The 22,486-nt window shown below is 48.0% G+C and overlaps 2 protein-coding genes across 5 annotated transcripts in view; one reads left to right on the top strand and one right to left on the bottom strand.

Moving 5' to 3' along the window:
• Nucleotides 1-22,486, bottom strand: part of COL27A1 (collagen type XXVII alpha 1 chain) — a 160,773-nt gene that overhangs the window by 13,579 nt on the left and 124,708 nt on the right. For all 4 annotated transcript variants that reach the window (XM_090121119.1, XM_090121120.1, XM_090121121.1 and 1 more), the window contains 11 exons: nt 21,951-22,004; nt 21,148-21,201; nt 20,736-20,789; nt 19,149-19,256; nt 7,528-7,581; nt 7,092-7,199; nt 5,785-5,838; nt 5,596-5,649; nt 1,075-1,131; nt 862-915; nt 133-186 (listed from right to left, as the gene is read on the bottom strand). In XM_090121119.1, coding sequence (XP_089977245.1) covers nt 133-186; nt 862-915; nt 1,075-1,131; nt 5,596-5,649; nt 5,785-5,838; nt 7,092-7,199; nt 7,528-7,581; nt 19,149-19,256; nt 20,736-20,789; nt 21,148-21,201; nt 21,951-22,004 — 705 coding nt within the window. The remainder of the gene's footprint in view (nt 1-132; nt 187-861; nt 916-1,074; nt 1,132-5,595; nt 5,650-5,784; nt 5,839-7,091; nt 7,200-7,527; nt 7,582-19,148; nt 19,257-20,735; nt 20,790-21,147; nt 21,202-21,950; nt 22,005-22,486) is intronic.
• SLC25A25 (solute carrier family 25 member 25) overlaps nt 1-22,486 on the top strand; it is a 103,508-nt gene that overhangs the window by 44,636 nt on the left and 36,386 nt on the right. The window lies entirely within an intron of this gene.

Raw genomic sequence — 22,486 nt, 5'->3', positions numbered from 1 at the left:
GGTTATGGAAATGCACACGCTGCATGTCACAGCTCAGCACACATTCCCTACTGCAGCCCTTCCTACCTTCCTGCATCTGTTTTTCACGTGCATGTGACACTGGGTAGCTTACAATAAAGCAGCATTTCTTACAGGTAAGCCTTGCTGTCCAGGTTTTCCTCTTTCTCCATCAAGCCCTTCTTGGCCCTTAAATAAAAAAACAAGAGAAGGAACTTTTGTTTGTCCTTGTGGCAACGATGAACAAACACAGATGCAGCATGCAAAGCAGGGAAGGGGAAGATAAATATATCTGCATTCTGCTAATACACAAATGTTGAAGCTCATGGGTAGTGTACATGCTACTGTGGATGCACACTGGAAAAAAGTTGCTCAGAGGAACTGCTAGTCACTGTGTAAGCAGGAAGGAATATCTTCTAATACACACAGCATCACTTTAAGTTAACAGTTGTAGACTGCTGTCCTACAAAATATGGCAGCAACAGTGCTGCTCTGCTGGGTTTAAACTCTTCTGTGCATTCCTGGAATGGGTTGCTTTGATCAGTTAAAGCAACTGGATTTTGAATGGAGGTGAGAAAGCCCATAGAGCCTTTTCATGCCAACACCATTTATGTCCCACATAAAGGGAATCACTCACAGCTCTGCTTTTGAGAGAAACCCTGTTAAGGTTTTGGGAGCTTCAAAATATCCAAATTAACAGACATGTTCTGTGAAACACTCTGCAGTCATTGGCACATCAGTCTTGAGTTTTGTCTGGCATTACATGACCTATCTCACACACATCTTCTCCAGGGTATTTCCTCGATAACCACAAACCTTCCCAAGACAATCATTTCTGAATCACATACTGGGAATACGACTCACAGGATAACCAGGGTCTCCAGGCTCCCCTCGATCTCCTCTGTCACCAACAGGACCCTACAACAACACAACAAAGACATAAGTTAGATGTTAAAAGTCCTGTTATCCGCAGAATCTCGATGCCTTTTGTATGTTGCATAAGTAAGGAAGCAAGTCAGCTCATCTGCTGGCAAAACCCAGGCCAGCATTGATTAGGGAAGGGATTTAATATCTTACTCTGTCTCCAGGTGGTCCCTGCGGGCCTTCCACCTTCCCGTCATCACCTTGTTCTCCCTGTGAGTGAAAACACTGTCATTAACACAGTCTGCAGCTGATAGGGCAGATGTTTCTGTCCAGACCTGATCCAGTTTGCTCATCTCATGGGCTCCTAACTCAAAGTCTGTGTTGATTTCACCAACTTTTCATCCACACAATGTCAAAATTATCACTGTTATTTTGTTTCACATCCTCTAGCATGCTGACTGTTCGTATTTCTTCCCTAATTTCCTTGCTGGTGGTTTCTGCCCAGTCTAACCATCCTCCCTAAGGAACTAGGTACACAGAGTTATTCTCAACAATTCCTAAAATGAAACAAGAAGCACATAATTAGGAAAATATGGGAAACAGTTCTCCCTCTGAATTTTGTCACCAGCAGTCAAACCAAACTCTTTAATCAAGCACTTCTCCACTCTCACTGAGTGCAGCCATGGCTGCCATGGGAAGAGTGGTGGTCTGGTTGGGCTCCTGCCTTCTGTGACCCCACTGTGGGCTTCTCTGATCTTCTCTGGTCTTCACCCAGGTGAGAGGATCCGTCCCTTACACACTAATTGCATGAGCATCTCTGCTCATTGATGGAACGGCTCCCAGCAGGAGCCCAGAGCTCATGGTTTGGCTGGCAGATAACTGAGCTCTCTCTAAAACATCCACAGAGAGATCCCTCAAGGGTCTCCACACAGATGCTGTATTTTAAAATTCAATTGTGTAAGTCACTTGGGGTCACGGCGTTCTGTTTTCTCTGGAGTTTAGCTCAGACATGGCTGTTTCTTTGCTTCCCATAGAAGACAGCTATATTCCAGCTCCTCTGGTTTTTGGCTGCTCCCTATCTCCGTGTCTCTGGCACTCTGGCTCTTTGGGATGAACGCGTCTTGCAGCTCCTTTGATGTGCAGCTCCTGGAGAGAGGAGGGCTGGGGGATTCTGGCATCGTGGAGCTGTTGTGTTTGCTCTGAGCAGGGCTCCTGGCACCTTCAAAGCCCAGATCTGCATGGCTATGCAGAGCCACGTTTCCTTCAGGCTCCTGCAATCCTCAGCAGCTGGATCACCCTTTCTGGTGTATTTATGACTGCTTTTGAGTTTCTCCCCACTACTCTCCTCTTCTGCTGGTGTTGGAGCTGCTGATGGTAAGGATACCTGCGAAGTTTCTCAGTGGGAATTTCTCTGGGAGGTGCTTGGGTGCTTTGCTTATATGTGAAGTTTGGCAGTAACACAACTGGAGCAGTAAATAACCAGCAGGGAGAAAGATCTTTGATGGTGATGCCAAGGCTCATTTTCTTTAGGAACTGGGCACACTCTTTGGAACCGGAGCAGCACCACTCCTGAGACATGCAGACCCATTCTGACTTCTCGTGGGGCTGAGCACCAGGCCTGAACTTTGCAGCTTGATAGAATGAGACTCGAGATTTGACAACCTCTTGCAGTTAACCCCAACAGGTAGAAAAGAGCTCAGTACATCTCTCTCTGTGCTTGACGACAGTGGCATATTCTTCCTTTGCTGTTTCCAAATTTGTTGGATGAGTGCTGCCAGTAACTCCCGGGTTGTGGTTATGCATGGCCATAAGAGATCACGAGATGGATGGAGAACTCCAGTCCTCTTGGAGGTAGGTCAGTAAATAAAATATGTGGGAAGAAACTGTGCCGGGATGGCTTGAAAATATAGTGCTGAGCAATATGGATGGAGAGATTTGGGGGCAGAATAGAGGAAAAGCAAAGCAAAGGCTAAAGGGCTCTGCCAACAGTTTCCAATGTTAATGAACCTGCTGGGTGAAGTTGGCAGCAAAAGTCCTGGCAACTGGTTCACTTTCAAGCCACTATCAAAGGAGTGCAGGAGAGAAGAGAAACGAAGACACCATTTCTCAGGTCTCAGAAAAAACCAAACCAATCCCAGCAGACATGTTACGGTACAGCAGTCTCGGCACCAGCAGGATGTGAACACCTTGCCATGCAGAGCCGAGGTGGGTGTGATGAACTCAAGGAAAGCTCACAATTCTGGGCAGTGCCAAAACTCACAGACTCTCTCCACAAAATCCGAGTGGCAGTTCTGTGTCTCCTTGAGTGTAATTGCCACTTTGTGCTTTGTCTTCTGAGGAAATCCTGCAGCAGTGGTCAGCTCTAGGGCTGCGAGACAGAGCTCCTCCACGACTTCCTGATGCCTCAGCTGCTCGAGAGGGAGATGAAAGGTCTGCACTAATTCTTTGGAAAGTTGCAGTGAAAAAAAGTTAGAGTAAAGGGCAGCAAAGTAAACATGTAGGGATACAAATGGAAAATGCATGGAGAAGAAGGGAAGGCTTGTTATTGTTGGCTCCTGTCCCAAAGTGAGATACGCCAGTTTGTAATTTTTAAAAGGATCCCATCTGGACTGCTTTAAGTAGCTGCCAAGTGCAGGCGTCTGCTCAGAGCAAGGCCTCTTTGAGGAGCTGTAAATGTATTAAATGTGGCCTGGTAGCTGGTTGGGATGGCACAATGGAGCTGCATTCGCAACAGTGCCTCTCTCCACCCCATTTTCTGCTCTGGAAAAAGAGAATATCTTTCCCATCATTACCTATCCTCCTTCTTCACCAAAGCTACACTTAAAGCATAGTTTAAAGCTCACAGAGCGGCCACAGTCCTGTTTTCATTTCTCCTCCTGTTCTCAGATTCAGGCTTCCATTTTAACGTTCAGATGCTTGTGTGAAGTAAGAGATGTCCAGAGGGAAGGAATCTGTCCTTGGGCTGGGATCAGCCTTAGGAGATAAGACGGAAGGATGGTTAAGAAAACTTCTAGGTGCAAGTTTTGTGGAGCAGCTGGGTGGTGCAGGAGGTGTTGCTGGAGGCTGAGCAGGTGGCACCGGGCTCTCCCGGTTTGGCTGCAGCTGGCAGCCTGCAACCCTGCCACCCTGCAGGGACAGGCTGAGATTTGGCTATCAATGGCCACAAACAGCACTGACCGCTCTCAGCAGGATGCATTGGATGCTCTGGAGTCCTTGCCAGACTTCAGATTGGAAACTGACAATTAGAGTTTGTTTACTCACTGTTGGATAAGCTGTTACATGCTGTTGCTGAGCTCTGACAATAAAAGATCCACAATAATGATAATAATACAAGTCTCATGTTTGGGACGATGGCTTTCAAGAAGATGGCAAATTTAAATGTGCCGAGATCAAGAAAAGAAAAGCAGTCAAAATTTAAGCAACAGACACACATCTGCACATCTCTTCCTGCTCTAAACCAATGATGACTGTGCTTTTGGTAGTCACAGCTCTCAACTTTTGAAGGATGCTCAAGCGTCAGCAGCGGGGCTGTGAGAAGCCTCTGGCCAGGCTGTCAGCTGGACAATGTGCTTGGCTGTGAGCCCTTGCATCAACCTGGGCTGTGCTTGGCTCCCACTGGCATACCTGGGCACGCTGCTGAAGGAGGCAGCAGTGCTACTGGGGAGGGCAGCATAAGAGGAGCTGGGGGTAGAAATCCAGCAAGGCAGTGATAGAGACGTGGATGAAGCAGCAGAAAATGAGAGAAAAAGCAGCTTGTGCTTGTGCCTTAAGCAAAATTTCCAAGGCAGGGGATGTGTGTTAGTGGAGCACAACAGCTCGCCCCGCCACATCGCCTCCTGGCCACCAGCACAAGGAGTCTGAAGGCAGAGCAGTGCGAGCAGGGTGTCCTGACATGGACACAATGCACGCGGAGCCCCAGCAGAGACGTGCCCTTGGGAGCTCTGAGTCTCACTGTCTCTTTTTGCAAGCAGCAAAGCTGCTGCTTGCGCACGTCCATCTGCAACCACATGCAAAAGCTCTCAGCTGCAGTGCTGGAGAGGTGGAAAATGAGCAAAATGAATTCACACATCTTTCCGTTTCCCTGGGACCCCGGCATTGACCATTCCCAATCCCCACCACCTCTCTGCCCATAATGGGGGAAGGAGCATTGCTGCTGCTACCGCAGCACGTGAGGGGCTCCAGCAGCACCGCGCGCGGCCAGCTGGGTTGGTTGGCCTGGGAGCATCCAGCCCTGCCGACAGGAAACCATTACAGCATGAGTCACTGCTCCAGCCTGAACTGGTTACGGCTGTGCTGACTCAGCAAAAGGGGGAAAAATGCAAGGGGAAAGCCGGTGTGGAGACAGAGCTCTGAGTCAGCCCTGCACCCCTCGGCGAGCCCCTCGCTGCAGCTGGGCTGAGTCACAGCAGCGAGGAGGAACAAGGGGCAAGGGTGATGGGGATCAGCTCTGCTTTGATAACCTCCTTGGCTGGCCGTAGCACCGATGTCAGTAACTCAAGCACACACTAACTTTGAGATACGGGAAATCTAGTGCTGAAGATGGCTAAGGCAAGACCCTCTTTCAAGAACAACACTGGCATGTGTTTTTTTGCTGCGGGATACAACCATTTCTACCCTTGCCCAGGCTGTGCAAGCCTCCAGGGGCCAAGTTTTGGTCCTGATGCTGTAATGGTGATGCTGCAGAGCCAAGCAGTGCTGGTTCGCATGCACTGCAGAGCTGCTCTGTTGCCTTACCTTCTCACCCTTCGGCCCCGGTGGTCCTATTGGCCCTGGTGGTCCCCCGTGTCCCTGTACAGAGAAGACAGTGTGTGAGGAGACAGGAACAAGCTGTCTGAGCCAAAGTCCTGCTTGGATTTCTGACACAGCCACATTTGTTACAGCTAAGAACTCTCAGGAGATGGAGGATGGAAATGAAGCTCTCACCTGGTAACCCTTCAAACCGGGCTCTCCCTGAGCGCCCATCCTTCCTGGAGCACCCTGCAGAAGCAAGCAAAGGAAGCACCATGAGAACAGCCTGCAGGTGTAACCCGCAGGCATGGGATGCACTGAGTATGAACTCTTCATCTGCCCTTTTGGATATCTTTATATCCAGATTAGCATTGTGCCAGGGAGTCCACCAGTGAGACCAGTCCCACACATGACCTAATCCTGAACTGCAGGGATGAAACATTTTGGTGTGGGTTCTGAGGGCAGGAAGGGAGTTTTCTGGGTCGTGATGAAGGCATTGCAAAAGCTCTTTATTGCATCTCTATCAATCTGCACAAAAGGGTTTAAGCCAGATCATCAGATTAAAATGAATTGCAACCTTTCCAGATAAACCCATTTAGTGTGGAAGAAAACCCTTTCCTCAAGACAGGCTGCAGAGATGTGCTCAGTCCAACGCACTGCTGCTCAGACACTGCTCTACTTGCTGTGAAATAATCCATGGAGATGTTGCCAATGAGTATGAAGGGAGAACATATGGGGTGGCCATAATTTCTGATGCAGGAAGACACTATCAGCAGAACCCTTATTCCATCATTCATTTGCTACTGTTCTGAAACATCACCACCATTCCTAGTTCATAAATAACTCCTGATCTTTCACTAAGTTCAACCAAACAAAGTGAAAAAAGTTTCCTTACCAGCCTGCAATATACGAGGAGGTTCTTTTTACTTACTGCTGCATAATGAATTAATTTGTCTCATGTAAATTAACTTTCTTCCCTCCCTGTCATACTACTGCTGCTGAAAACCTCACCTTCAGGCCCCAACTCAAACTCTTTTCCAAGCTGTATTTCCTCTTGTTGCGATTATTTTAGATGAGTCGATCAAGAGTGGGTGTAGAAAGAGGGCAGAAATCCAAGGCAGAGTTCCTTCTATCAACACAGTTTGACTTAAAAGTGCATTGAGTGTGCAGTCTCAAAGGGAAAGATCTTAGCAAAAATAGCTGTCAGACCACTCTGTTTACAAGCAAAAATCCCCAGTATTTCATCCAGTCTGGGGAATTGTACAGAACCACCACAATGCAGTGTGAGCTGGGGTCACAGGGCATCACTGCCACCACCATGGAGCCTCTCCTCTGCTGCTCAGTGCAAGTGTTATGCTCCTTTGGTCTGTTTAACATCTGCCATCATTTCACTCCCTCTGATCTGAAGGCCCTGTTGGTCTCTCTGCTCCACGTAGGCCCATCCCCAACACAGTAACCACATTTCTGGTGTTGTGTTCAACCATCTGCAGAGCTCTTCTCACCATAGGTCCCAGGGTACCTCGGGATCCTTTAGGGCCTTGGTTCCCCTTCGGCCCCTCCTTCCCTGGAGGTCCTGTCTCGCCAAGCTGCCCCTGGTAGCCCTTGCTGCCCTGCAGAATGAAAGCACAGAGGTTAACACACGACAAAACAGCTTCTACAGACAACTACAAGGGTGATGAGGGTGAGGGTGGTGAGATGCTGGCACATCCAGAGGAGTTATGGATGCCCCATCCTTTGAGGTACTCATGGCCAGGCTGGATGGGGCCCTTGGCAACCCAATCTGGTGGTGGTTGGTGTTCTGTTCATTGCAGGGGGCTTGGAACTAAATGATCCTTAAAGTTCCTTCCAACTCACACCATTATATGATTCTATGATCAATGATGAGAGAAGAAAATGAGATCTAGAGGAGGAACTGTTATCAGTGGTAGATGTTCTTACCTTCTGGCCAGGCTTGCCCTTTTCCCCCTGTTTTCCTGGTTTCCCTTCTGGTCCCTAGGAGAGCAGAAAAAAAAAAAAAGCTATTGGAATGAGAAAGCAAATAAATCCAATCCCAACCAGCACGCTGTTCACTCTGCTGGTGCACACAACCTTAACAACATCCTCACCCATCCTGTTCTACTCCCAAGGGAGCCAACAGGTTGGGTAGGCAGCAGTGCAGGCAAGGACACAGTTCCCAGTACTACAGCATGGCCAAGTTCGTCCTTGAGTTGCTCCATCACATGGATGACAAGAAAACCTCATGGCTTAGAGGAGGAAATATCTCTGTGCCCAGTGACTACAGAACATTGGTGAAAGGAGATGTTTTTCATCTAGTTATATCAAGGAACTGCAGGTGATGGAAAGCCATCACCATGTCTGTCATTGAGGATGCAAAAAGGGAATTTCAGTAGTGTTCAAAATGTGGGAACCACATTTTTTCTGACCCCTACACAGCTCTTCCTCTGGCCCATGAGCAGAGCAGCCATCTGTGCACTGCTGCTCACAGAGCTGTACTGCTCACCACCAACTAAAGCACTGAATTGGATGTCAATACTCTGGATATGGCTCTAGAATGATGGCAATGAAAATACTGCTTCAACAGCAATTCTTTACTGCAAAGCAGACAGTTTTTTCATTGTCTATCTAGCTGTCACACACAACTTTTTGATTACAGTGCAAAAGCTCTCCCTTCATACTATTATTATTGCAATAGACAGCACACAGAAATCACAACATCCGGATCTCAGCTAGAAATAGGCTGGGATGGAAAACTTCAGGTAGGAGCCACAGTGCTGAGAGAGATGCTGGCCTGCTTTGTGCACCTACACGGGTGCCTCCCTGCAGCAGACCCTGCCAGCCATCCTTGCAGATGAAATGAGCTGTGGCAAGAACAAAGTTCAGCACGCTCCCCTGAGGGAGCCCAGGGAATTTATTTTTTTAGTGTTTGGTCCCGCTGGCTGCAAGACAGACAACATATTTTGGATTTGGCTGAATCAAGCAAAAGCACCACTGAAGAAAATAACTTAAAATTTTTGGCAATCGTGATGAACATTTCAACAGCATCTACACACCAGTGCAGCATTTCTCCCTCTGCAGGGTTGGGTAAGAAGGTGTAGTGCTCACCTCTGCTGATGTCCAGAGAGCTATTGGTCTCTCAGGTGAACAAAAGCAACTTATAAATGGGGGTTTCTACTCCGATCTGAAACATGGGCCTCCTAAGTGCCTGCTCTTAACACAAAGGAGCAATTCAGGCTTTTAATAGCCCTGAAGAATTGTGTCACTCCTTCACCTTCCCAGAGGGAATGGCTCCACTTTCGATAAGTCAAACACTTCATGTGCACACCTTGCCAACATCACCAGAGCTTCACAACGGATAGGTCCCTGTGAAGACTCCACAGGTCCTGTTCTGTCTTCTCTTTCATTTTGCTTGGGGCTTTGTTTGCTATTTTTGTGCTGCCCTTTTCCAAGAGGGCACTTTTGCAATTCGTTTCCCACAGGCGATGAATGAGGGTCACCCACGTGCTGTACACTGAGTGGAGCACAAAGACATCCTCACCAATGGCAGCATCCAACTGGGCCACCCCAAGCTCAGTGTGCAGCCAACCTGACACAGGACGTGGAACCAGACACCCAACTTTGCCACGTATACATCACTGGATATGTCAGATAGGTACTGGATATTATATGTATTGGGTACATATATACCACTGCACAGCAGACCTTCTCTGCACCAATACTGAGATGCTTATTGGCCTGAAAATTTGGAGACTGAGTAGCAGTATCACTCACAAAACAAGCCATGATGAATAATGATGCAACTGTGGCAGGGGGGTTGGAGATTGATGATCCTTGAGGTCCCTTCCAACCCTGGCCATTCTGTAAGAAACAGCTATTCTGTAAGAAACTGAGATTTCTAATTAATTGCATCATATTTTTTCTTCATCAGTCTTCCTGGACTGCACAGTAAGATCTTTTGGAATTACAGGCAATGGATATTTCTTGTGAATTGGAGAAAGCCCATTTTAAGCTAAATCTGTTCCTGGCCCTGGTGATGGCTGAGTTGCCAATCTTCTCCAGCAGAATAATTTTGCAACTGAGATGTGCTCTTGAATCGCTGTGCTGCAAAGGCTCTTGAATCAAAGACTTCCATGTTACTTGTACTTGCCTCCCCAGGATCAGGGTGTGTTCCATGTGGAAAAATTGCAGGCAGCAGTGCATGGATTAGATATACCCCTTATAAATGTGCAGGGCAGATGGACGCTTCGTTGCTGCAGGAGATCACAGGGATCCCACAGCCACATTGGAGGGGTTGTTTGTACAGCCTGGTTCCCACACCTGGTACATCTCCCATAGAAGCCATGACTGAAATTTGCTTCTGCCCTGCACCCATAATGTCTTTGCTTTCAGGGAAGGCAGGTTTGGACCTTCACTCTTCCTCCTAAGAGACATTTCCAAATTGCTCCTAAAATCTGCATTCAACTTCATGCTTGAATCATGAAGTGCAGATATAGGGCTAGAATCACCTGGGAGAAGGGAAAAACAAAATGAATCTCATCTTCAACAGCCCAAGTCCTGTGCACAACAATAAACTCGATCCACAGAAGTCTGTGCTGTGTTCAGACAGGGTCTTCTGTCCCTGGTTGTTCCAGATCACCTTTCCATGTTGGTGGGGTCTCAGCACAGGTATGGGCTCTGAAAAACTCCCTGGTGCTGCACTGACCTCACTGAGCAGGGATGTTCACCATCTCCAGAATGTTCTCCTGACTCCTCCAGCTGGGGTGTGCTCCTTCTTCATGGCTGGGAATGAAATCTTGGCAGCACCTCTGGTCAGTGATAGCGTGAGGCCAGCTGTCACTTGTGGTCAATCAGAAATCATCCCATGAGGCCCTCCCACTGAGCTAGCTCTTGTTAAAAGCTTTGCTGGTATGAATAAATGGGTTCAACCATGCTGGCAACACTGGCAACAGAGACGTGGCTTGGATCCTGCAGTCTCAGCCACCTCCTCAAACGGAGAAAGCTCTATCAGCTAGGGATATTTCCATGCTCCACCAGCACTGCTTTCTAGGACTTTGGCCAGAGGAGCTCTGCTGGTGAGAGGGAAGCCTACCATATGGCTGATATTCCTGGATGTGCTTTCTCCAACTGCACAGGAATTTAGCCCAGATGAATGTAGAGACAGCTCAACATTTGCCTGGGGTTCCCAGAGACAGGGTAACTTTCCTTGTGTCGTTCCCGATGCCGTGGATGTTTGTTGCAATCCCAGACATGTCTTGGTTTGCAGTTCCAAGAAATCACTGCATTGACACATGGCAGGGATACACAGGCCATGGCCAGCTCCAAAACCATTTGGTCGCCTTCAAAAAAGGTCAGATTTCCCCTTTTCCCATTCTTCTGACTCATTTGTCCAGGAATGGAAAAACTGGGGCCATAAGAGGGGAAAAAAAACTCAACACTGATAAATCAAATTCCGTAGGATAGAATTTGTTCTGAATGCATTCTGTGATTTGTGCAGGGTCTCCATAGCCCCTCAGGGATCTGGCACCTTTTGGTGCTTATTTCACTGCAACATGAAGTTTCCAGGCTTCCCACTGTCCTGAGCAACGAGGGGCGGAAGATGTAGAGGAGTCTATACATCAGAATGATTCATTCCAGGTTCTTTTTGTTAGACTCAGATCAGCTGGGTTAGCGTGCCAAGGCACTAAACACTTGATGCTTTTATTTTTGAGGTTTGTAGACTTTTTGTTGTATGCTTTGGTGAAAAAGCAAATCTTCCTTCCAGGCTTCTTCCGTGAGCAAGATTACTTCTAAATGGTGATTTTGTGTACTGCACTCCTCATTAGAGAAGCGTGTTAGTTCCGTTTGAAGATAATGGTATTAGTGACCGGGAACAGCAGAAAGCAGCAGTTTTAACAAATTCACATGCCTTGAGATATGCTAAAATATCCCAGGGAAGCAAAATTCCATTGCCAGCTTCAGTAACGACCCAATTCTTTAAGATCTTGTAGTACAGCATTAGATGATCGCCTGTGGCAGAAGCTAAATGATTTATTTTTCAATGCAAATTGATGAGTTTTTAAGGAAAAAAAAAAAAAAAAATGAGGCTTTGGGCTGCTGAGGGCCTTGGCAGCAACGTTGGATCTCTTGCACAGCACAGTGTTAATGCGAGCAAACAGATGCGCAGCCCAGCTTTAAATTCTCAAGTCATCAACAGTTGAAACCTATGTTACAACAACAGCACGGAGAAAAACAAAATAAGGAAGTTGAATGAACTGTAGAGAGATATGCCCCAAACAGAGCCAAGCAGGGCTCTGCTGCAGGCCCAGCTTCCCCTACGCTTTGCGATGCTCCGCGCATACGCAGCAGCTCTCACGAAGTGATCTCAAAGACGGGACTCACCAACCTGGTTGGACCCAAGGAGCACTACAACTCTTGGCTCTTCAGAGGGCAGATTTCCTTTTTTTCTTGCAGACCACAACTGGAGGAGAGCATGGTGCCTGGAAAGACACCTTCCCAAATCCCATCTTGGATGGGTTCAGCATTACTTGATGATGTTATGCAGAAAGTTTCCAGGTGTTTTGTGTGGAGGTCTGAGGTCACTCCTTCCTACCAGACATGAGGCAGGAAGAAATAGAAGAACCAGAACACAGCCAGTGAGTAAAGAGAAGAAAGTGCCAATGGTGATGGGAAAAATGGTGATAGTTGGAGGCACTGGAAGCAGGAAGGGCAGAAAAGCTAAAGCAGTGAAGGTAGAAAGCATGAAACATAGGATGACCATGCCCATATTGTTCAAGGCCCAGCCAGCCAGCTCATTTAAAGGGAAATGAAAAAGCCCCATATCATTTCCTACTGCTCAGCAATGTCTCCATATGAGAACCTCTACTTAATAAACTTTGATCGAGAGAAGCCTGCCCCGTATAGGACAGTTCACAAGCACTCAGGAAATTAGTGGGATTATTGGGGCCGGGCATTTGAAGACATAAATGTTTTGGATTTATAAGAAACACATTTCCTAATCTCTCTGCCTAGCTGTAGTTTGGAAGCGGAGGAAACACAGAAGCAGCTCCTGAATGGGTATGGGGAAAGAAGAAAGACTCAACTATTCTTCAGAAGAAAGACCTGATTGTACTGTAAGATTCAGAGGGCTTTGCTGGGAGCACTGGGAAGCAATGGGCCCTTGGCTTGCTTGTGGAAACCCGAGTGGTGAGTGCAGGTACAGTTGCCTGGTTGACCTCAAAGAGAAAGCGAGATGGGGAAATCCTACAAGAAGACGTTGGATGGAGAAACTACTCCTAGCATCACCATGACCTTCTTTCCAGCTGAGTTCCTCAACTTAGAATACGGAAAGCAAACCAAAACCTTGTACCCCAACCTCCCTGCTTCAGAGCGAGTCCTAATCTGCATGCAGATGTTACTCTGAAATATTCAATTTTTGATTTTGTGGATGAAAACATCTATTTGACTCATTCTTTTCTAAGCAGTCACAGCATAAGGTAGCAAAGAGGACTGCGTGCAGAGCTGTGCTCTGAGTTGCTCTGGTTTGGGCCAATAGCTCTGAACTGCTGCTCATTTGTTGTCTCTGAAAAAGCCTTTTTTCTCCTTTTTCCTCTATTTCCTCATCCCTAAGGCAGCCCATGAGACAAAGATGGTGGCTTGATGGATGGATGGGAGGTGAAGGAGAAGTGCAAGCCCTCAACCACTGAGCTTAGAAGCTCTCATAAAAGATGTTACCAAAATGCCCCAAAGAACTGGACATTCTGGAAACTGACAACTGGGAAGAAAGAAACAGAGAGAGCACTTGGGCAGGATAACTCCTATTTATGCCAACGAGCACTACTCAGGTCATTTTTTCCTTCCTCAAACAACAGGGGTTAACATCTTCCTTCTGAAGGACACAAACGCCCTGGGGTTGTGGAAGAGGAGGGGAATGAAATCCTCTCTCTTGCAATAAGGAGGGGAATCTTGGAGTAACTGCACAAAAAGCGCGTCTCCTTCGTCTGAGTCAGGAAAGAAACCGTGCCAAGTCAATGGGATTTATTTCAAATTCTGGCTCATTTCAACTCCTATTAACTCTAAATGAGGACCAGCTGGGAACAGCCTCCTTCCCAGGCGGCAGAGACCCTGCAGCACCGACCAGCACGCATCTAGGACCGATGGGATGCAGGGATGGCTGTGGCACACTCTAGGGGGCTCAGAGCATTGGGTGGGCTCAGCCACAGCACCTAGCTATAAATCTTCCAAACACCAAAATCCAGCACGTACCTCCCCATCAAATGAGATGTTTAGATTTCCACAGAAGACGAACCTTGGGCCATTGGAGAAGCAGCTGTTACTAGAGCTTAAGAAGGACTGCAGATGAGGGCAGTGTTGCCCTGGGATTGCAGCACTGCTCCCAGAAGGAGAAGGAGAACCCGGGGGGAGCCCTTCACCGACCCTCGCTCCAGCCCTATTCAGAGCAAAGGGCTTAAGCACATTTACTTCATTCCAGAGCTGCCCCATTCTCCTTTGATTTTTGATCCAGCTCAGCCAAGGACAACCCCATGTTCGCGAGTTTAAGGGGCTTCTTCCAGTAGAGGCTCCACAGACCAGTGCACAAACCTTGACTTTTCCAGGAAACAACAGCTCAGCACATTATCAGAAAAACCCCACAGCTTCCTGTATGGATAACTGAGGCTAATGCCAGAAGTGACTCCAGGACCCATTATTTTCAGAAAGCTGAGTGCCATGTCACTGCAGTGATGCTGCCGTCTGTGGCTGAGCTCATGCGTTCACAGTGAATGGCTGGACTCCGTGACAGCAGAGCAAGGAGCTTTGTTGCAGAAAATCTTTGAATCATGTTTTCAGTGGCAGGAAACAGAAAAGAACAAAGAGCAAAAAACCACTCTGGGACAAACTCGGCTGTAAGTGCTGTTTAGACAGCTTTATACTAGAGCAGTGTGTTGGATGAGAATTAACTTCTGCCCAGCTCAGCTCAGAAATCAGGTCATCTCAGCTGTGTCCACAGTGTGGTGTTTTTGGAGAAAAAACGTGAATTCAGAGCAGAAGCAGCACATCTTCCTTCCACTTCAGGATTTTAGCTTGTAGATGATGGGGAAACAAGAAGAGGAGCATGTGTAAGCCAATGGGAGATACTGTCCTCAGAACACCACCCAGGACTGTGCATGGGGAGTGACACAGCTGAGCCCACAGGGCTGCAGCCAAGAGCCACGCGTGTTCCCAGTGCTTCTCAGCTGGAGAGTGGCTTTGCCCTTTCCAAAACACTTTGAGTTCCCTCAAAAAGCCTTCTCAGATCTCCACCCTGGTCCAGTTCTGTCACTCAACCTTCTGGAAGAGCAAACAAAAGTACTTTGACCATGTCACACCCAGCAAAGGGATTTACCAGCCCTTGGAGCTCCTCTGGTTTGTTGATACACATCTGCACCATACAGCACACACAGCCAGATCTGCTCTGATGTAATTGTTTATGGCCATTTTTACCACTGGAGCATCTGGCTCAAAGCTCTCTGCGTCCTGATGTGGCTTGAATGACACTGCAGATAGAATTTCAGGTTAAAAAGGAAGTGGAAAAAGAAAAGAGCTCAGCTCCTAATTTTGCTGAACAATGAGGGATTTTCTTGTTTCAGAGCATGTTGCATTTCATTACCTACAGGCTCTCCAATTGCTTTCCTGGAACTGTAAAAACCTTGCTATCAGATGTCGGCTTTGTATGACAACCAGCACATTATGAAAACCACAGAGCGCAGCCACGGAGCAGCTGGAAACCCACCGCCTGCCTCCTGCCAACTGGCCTGGGCCCTTTGTGCAGGCAGCAGCGGGTCGACCTGCACAGCTGGCTGCAACCTCTGCTTCCTTTCATCCTTTGTTGTAAAGCGTGCGATTGACAGGCAGTCAGATCCTTTGGAAATGCACGTTATTCTTCAGCAATGCTCAACATGCCCAACGTCGGTTGGGTATTTTGGACTGCAAGGCACTGTTCCCCTTATATGATTACCAGCTATGATGAATTAGCTTTTCATTTTGGTGAACTACATGGGTGCTTGCAGTGCTGATGAACACCTTGCTGGAGCTCGGAGAGCTGCTCCATCTTTCATGCATCCCCATCCCACCTTGCTGACTCTGCAGGGGACAACACCTGCTCCCCTCACTGTTGACCTGGACCTGCATCTCCAGTCTCCAATGGGGGATGTCCAACCTGGTGCTCTGCAAGGGGAAGAGATTACCACCTCCTTGTTGCTCTCACTTGGTCAATCAGAGGTGAAGTGGCCAAGTCTGGAAGAATCAAGATGAAGTGACAGCAAAGAATTGGCATTAGAGGAAGTGGGAAACCACTGCAAAGAGAGATCAGGTGGGACAGCAGCTCAGAAGGGATGCACATCTCTGATGGAAACTCTGAAATCTCAGCTGGATCCTGCACTTAGCTGTACGTCAGTGCTTCAGATGCTTTGACTCCTCCCTCCCTACCAGAGGGACAACTGGCAAAAGCAGGACCTAGAGCTGAATGGAGCAGTGTAAACTTGGACAGACCAAAAGATAGAGGATACTTGTGTGTCACAGCTCCAGCTGCCTCGAGCCCTGCCAGCCAGAGCTGGGAGACTCATGGGCCATCTCCGTTTGTTTGCTGAAATCCACTGGCTTTGAAATGTGCACAGACTATCCCTGGAGACTCAGTTGGGGCCTCCCTGCTGCTTTTGTTTGGGATTTAAAAACCGGTTTGCAGATATGCTAACACTGGGGATGGCTGAGCCAAGTTCAAGCTAATGATCTTTGAAAAACGTTTCCTGAGCACCCAGGGAAGCTTGGGTGCAGTTGGCCAGTAATGTACCAGCTTTGGCATGGCTTCCTGGAAATAACAACCTTGCTCAGCAAAGCCAGGCCCGTAGGACCAATTGCTGGGTGAAAGCCTCTTTCTGCATGACCCAGTAGAACTGTGTGGCTCAAAGCAAGCGCTGCCTCCTCCCATTCCTCTTGCTGCTCCGTCGCCAAGTGGTGTGCGAGTTCCTACGAGCCCAGCCAAGTTCTACCTGCTCTGGGGCCACGTGAGGAGCTGCCAGCACCAGGCCTTTCCCCCAGGCCAGTATGTGCAAAGCAGGCTGAAAATGTACGGCCAGATCCTCATTTCCTACATGTGTCCAGAGCATACAATGCTGAAGAGCCTTTTTCCTTTAGACATAAGCAAGATCAAGATGAAGTCTAAACATGCCCTTGGTGTTAAGGAAAATTCTTCAGGAAGTGGTTTAGCTGTAGTGGTTTGCAGGGCGAGAGCCAAGCCAAGGTGCTGGAGAAGTTTGTCTATGGCTGTGCATGAGCATCATCTTCCTTGAGGCAAAATGAACCTTTTCCAGCAGCAGAAGGTGAGCTGCACACCCCCACATGCAGGTCACTTCGTTGGCACAGTGAACCAGTCGGATCCTGCCGTCTCTGCCACTAACAGCACAGAAGCATTAACATCTCCACTATCACCTCTGTAGATGAGCAGGTATCTCAGCAATACTGAGCAGCTCCTTGCAAATTCTGGTCAGGAACTGGTCACTGTGCAACCTTAGCATTTGCCCTTGTGTGAACACGTTCAAGTTTTTCCCCTGGTTAGACTTTTCCTATCTTTCTCCATCAGCCTTGAGAATGTCCATCCAGGCATGGTGGTTGTGGTGTGCCTTGAAGAGATTTGTTTGACTTTTCATCACAGCTTCCATTCCTCATTTGGAAAGGAGTGGGTTGTAGCTATCACTAGTGGTTTGCATCTCTGATCCATGAACTTGGCAGAAATCTAAGGAAGATCCCACTAACGCTTTTACATTTTGGTGGTGATGGATCAACAGTTGGACGCAATGATCTTAGTGGTCTTTTCCAATCCTAACAAGCCCCTGATTCTACAACTTCCTCCGTGGGAAGCTAGGATGAAAAACTCCAAGAAAGGAAAAAAAAAAAAAAAAAAAAAAAAGGAGGAGAAAAATTATTTGTACTTTTGTCAGAGGACTTCCATCTCTAGATTACCTCAGCGAGCATGGAACAGCAGCCTGTGCATTAGGTAATGGCCCGACGCTTGGCAGCAGGCAGCGCTATCTGGAGCCCTGTGGTCTCTGAAAGTCTGCTCGAGTTCAGACATACGGATATACAAAGGAACATATTAAAATAGTAGATGGAAATATAGCACTTTGCAGTAAAAGAAAAAAAAAAAGAAAAAAAAAAAAGGAGTGATTATGAGCGGGAATCTTGGCTCTGTGGACTTTTTTTTAAAATAAAACAGAACGGCATCATGTTCCCAGGGACATGCTGGCAAACAGTCTGCGAGAATCTATATTTTATATGCTATAACTTAATATGACTTTTGCATGATTTTAGCACTTTTATTGGTTCTTAACTGTGCACAACATAAACACATGGAGCTGCCAGAAGCTGTACCCACCCTGCTAAGGGCTCCCTGCGGGCTGTGGACGCATTTGGGGCAGGATTACAGCCTTGTTCTGCATAGCTATGGAGTTTCCACCTTCTAGTCAAGTCAGTGCTCCAATCCCCATCTCAGCTCCAAAACAACACAAATTCAGCCCCTTTGCTGCTTCCGTTCCTCACACTTTTCTCCTTGCCTTCCTTTTAGCCAGCCACAACATCACCAAAGGCACAAACGATGTGCTCTAGCATTGAGCACCCACCCCGTGCTCAAGGGCACTGCAGGAATTATGAGAAACAAATCACTCATAGACTCCCCACTTTGGGTAGAAGGATCTGGCTTTGCTGCAGAGCAGTCTGCTGGCACTGGGCAGCATTGCTCCAGACCCGGTACCACTAAACGAGCCCCAGGCTGGATCCTGCCCTACTCCTCCAAACAGAAATGAGTGAGGGCAAATCAGAAACGAGTGAGTGATCCACATCTTGATGACCAACCCTCCTCCTATTTGCATGTTCTTTTTTTGCAAAAACAGTTTACTTTGTGCCAACACTTGATCGAGTCATATCTTGGACTACATCCTGCCCTAAGCAGTGTCCTGGTTCACTGCTTGCATCTCCCACTCAATCTGCCCCCACATGTTTTGCTGCAAGATGGCATGTCCTGTCACAGAGTATTAATATCAGTGGTAATGGCTGTCCTTGCAATAATAAATAAAACGATGACTTAAGAAAAAGCATATTTTGCTCTTGCTAGGGTTTCAGTGCATTCCAGCTTCCCAGACACAACATTGCATGCTTTCATTTGTGCCATGGTTGCAGAAGGCTCTCAGCCCTTTGTAGGAGCTGCTGCCTTCTGCAACCCAGGGCTCACTGTGTGCCCCACATCTGAGCAGGGGGACACAAAAGGGAGCCCACACTGCACATCTATGCCGTGCTTCAGCCATGAAGGTGAAAATCACTCTACACACAATGGCTAGAGACAAGAGCATGAAGCACTCATTGCCGACCCCCCTGGGGGATCACCCCCTGTTTGGGATCACACAGATGGAGAGGGGCAGGAGCTGTGCTGGGCTCGTGCACCCACCCAGCTACCTGCAGTACACACAGGCTGTCTGTGCAGCCAGGAGGAGAGCTCCAGCTGCTCCAGGAACCCCATGGACCGTCTGGTGGAGGTGAGCAGGATGCTTTCTCAGACTCACTCGGACACCTGTGATGCCAGGATATCCAGGAGGCCCTTCTTTTCCCTTCAGTCCTTCAGTGCCTTTTTCTCCTTTCTCTCCATCCAGGCCTTGCTCTCCTTTGTCTCCCTGTGGAAGAGAAGAGGTGGGAGTTTGCATGCCCACACAACACATGGGTCACCATACATGGCTCTTGCGAGGAAAAAAAACACAGTCCATAATTAATATTTCAGGAGTCTGGGAGGAAAAGAGCCTGCAAGCAAAAGGATGAATGAGAATGAGTCATAATACACTTGACATTTAACAAAATGAGCAAAACCATGTTTTTTAAAAAAAATCTCTTGGCTGGAGGAGGAGGAACTCCCCCATTACATAGGGAAATGTGAACTTTGCTTCTCCTGCAGTGAGGCCTGAACCTCCCACATGAATGAGACAGTGAACAAGATCTGAAAGAGTCCCCTGCCTCACCCAGGAGCCCTGCACTCCAGATGCTGAAAGACTGAATGGGTGTAATGGGTTTATCTGGAGGGGCACCTGGCTCTTGCAAGGGCTGGGATCAATGTCATGAAGCTGTCACCTTGCCCTGAGAGGGTCTCGTGGTTGGAGCAGTGGATTATGGCAAATCTCTGCTCCTCTGCTTTTACAGCTGATGGCACATCTCATGGAGATGATGAAAAGGGCAAATTCTGCATTGACAGTGGCACCAGCCTTGATGGCAGCACTGACAGCCAACTGGTCATGGTGGCTTTGTTACCCACTGTGTTAGAGCAGAGCCACGTCTCTACTGGTCACACCAACATCTCTGCAGCAAGCAGTGGCTCTTCTGCTGCCCAGAGACACGTTCAGGTTGGACTGATCATCTCCAGATGTCCTTTCCAGTCCTTGTGGTTCTGTGAAACCTGGCGTGGTTCAAGAGCTCTTAGGGATGGCAAGAGAAGTCAGAGGATTTGACTGTCTTTAAGGGAGAATCTTTTGGTCCAACGTTCAGAGATAAGCAGAAATGAAGACACATGGCAAACAGCTTAACCAGAATGAAGCAATAAAGTGCATTGTTGTGGGACCGGCTGCTTTTTCTTTCCATGGAACAAAACAGTTGGCCTGTTTGGAAAGGCTGGCTGTGCAAGGACAGAAATGGAATGCTGTTCCAAAGGCAAGGTAGCAGCTCACAGCAGTTAGATAAAGAGAGCAATGCAAGCTCTGAGCAAGCACCTGGGACTTTGCCAGGATGAGGGGGATCCAATTTCTTTTCATGCAAACAATGCTCTGGTCAGCAGTACAGGGGGCAGTGATGGACAATTTTTTGATTTCCCTTGCTAGGCCCAGGAATTCCTAATTAGTTGGAAAGTTAATCTGTAAAAACTCAAATAAAACAGACAAATTGTTGGAAACTATATATTAAAGAAGTTGACCTTTTTGGAGATCTGATCATATGCCAAAAATGTGGGTAGAGGAGTGAAACACGAGGAGTCCATTATATGTGTCTGCAGAAAAAAAATATCCTGACTTCTTATTTCTAAATAAATTAAGCCATCAAAGAAGCAAGGGGGTAAGGGAACACTGCACCAGAATACCCTCCCTGCTGTAGAACCTATACATCCCAAAATTTACCTTGGCTCCGTCTGGACCAGGTGGCCCACTGTCCCCTTCCAGCCCCATTTCTCCCTGCAAGACAGAAGCAAGCCACATAAAGCTGTGCCCAAACATACTTTTCCCCCATGCTTTCATCAGATGACTCTTGATCTTAGCCCTGAGAAGGGACAATAGCCTCAGCCAGCTTAGGCTCTGCATTCATCCCTACTCCATCCCACAGAGCAGCCAGTGTCTCCCTACTTGGTGGAGCATCAAGAGCTCATCTCAAGCCAACGGGCTCCGTAGGGAAGGCAAAGACTCAAGTGGGGCTGGGAGGGTTATGGGATGCCTGGGAGAGGGGCTCTATGCCCACAGGCTGTGAGTGAGCAGGGACAAGAGCTTCTGAGGAGCTGATGAGATGGAGAAGTGCCACCAGAAGGGGGGTACTCACTCTTTGACCAATGAGGCCTTGCTCTCCAGGAATTCCCAGCTGGCCAGGATCACCCTAGAAAGAAGGCATCACAGACAAGGAGACAAACTGCTTACTGATGGTGAGAATGGGGCACTGAATGCCTGTCAGGGCACTGAGGGGAGATAGAGGCTGGAGGGCTCTGGCAGGGGTAAAAAGGTGCTTTATGCAAACCACTGTGCTCTGTTCCACTGATGGTGTGGAGGGACAGCCAGGAGCACAGGTCAGAATGCCATTGACATGCTAGCTCTGGTGAAGCCTTGGAGGATTTGCCAAAGAAAAAGAGGCATAGGATGGGGCAGGGGGTAGGGACTGAGGAACAGCATAGAAGAAATTGCATTTCATCCTCACAGAGTCTGCTCACAAGCTCTCTATGTAGGAGCAAACCTTCAAACCAAGCATTAGGGGGGACAAAATAAAATTAACCTCCCTGTGAGTTGCTCTGCACAGGGACCTTTGTCAAATAAAGAGATGTTTTCTGAAGGCCTTTCCGTGTAGACAAGAAGGTGCATTCATGGCCCTGAAGCAGAGCACCCTCCCCCATGACCACTGGAGGAGCTCAGTCCCCGCAGAGCTGAGGCTTGGGAACTGGTAGGACTTTGTCTGAGGGTATTTTTACACTTGAGATCTCAGCTCTTCTTGTTCCACATTGGAAGCTGCCTAGATCTCTGGGTCTCGAGGACTTCCGTCTCCACTCAGACTTGGGATTTAAGACAGAGCTGAAATTCATTGCCAAGCTCCTTCTCAAGCTCTGATAGGGAAACTGCACAAATGGTTTTTCTTACCTTCATGCCAGGTTCACCTGCGAGGCCAGGTTGTCCCATTGGGCCAGGCGGTCCCTGTGAAAAAAAAAAAAAAAAAAAAAAAAAAAAAGACAGACAATGAAAAAAACCTTTGTAACCAAGCAGAAAACAAGATCAAAGACATAATTCCTTTAGCAGAGACCTCCCGGGACAGCACAGTCCTGGTTGCAATGCAATCACCGCCCTGGAGCTGGCTCAGGGTATGCAGCATCAAAGAGGCACAGCCTGGCTCCTGCGAGGGCTCTGTGCATCTCCCACGCCCCCATTCTCCCCTGTAACTCCTTCCAGCCCTCTGCTTGCTAAGGCTGCTGATCCCGGCAGAGGGGCTGGCACCCCACTGACAGCCAAAACCTATGGGAAGGTAGGCAGATAGAGGGAAGGTGTTCTTCCTTGATGTCACAGCTTTGCAATAGTGGGGCCACTCAACATCTTTGGCACCACTGCCAATTGGGAGCTTAAATCTTTGTACATTTTCTACAACCCTGGGAAGAATGACAATCCATAAGACAAGACCAAAG

Source organism: Phasianus colchicus, chromosome 19 (assembly GCF_987193195.1).
Source record: "Phasianus colchicus chromosome 19, bPhaCol1.hap1.1, whole genome shotgun sequence".
In the NCBI taxonomy this organism is placed as follows: domain Eukaryota; kingdom Metazoa; phylum Chordata; class Aves; order Galliformes; family Phasianidae; genus Phasianus; species Phasianus colchicus.
Note: the sequence above shows the minus strand (reverse complement) of the source record. Positions and strands in the feature narration are given on the sequence as shown.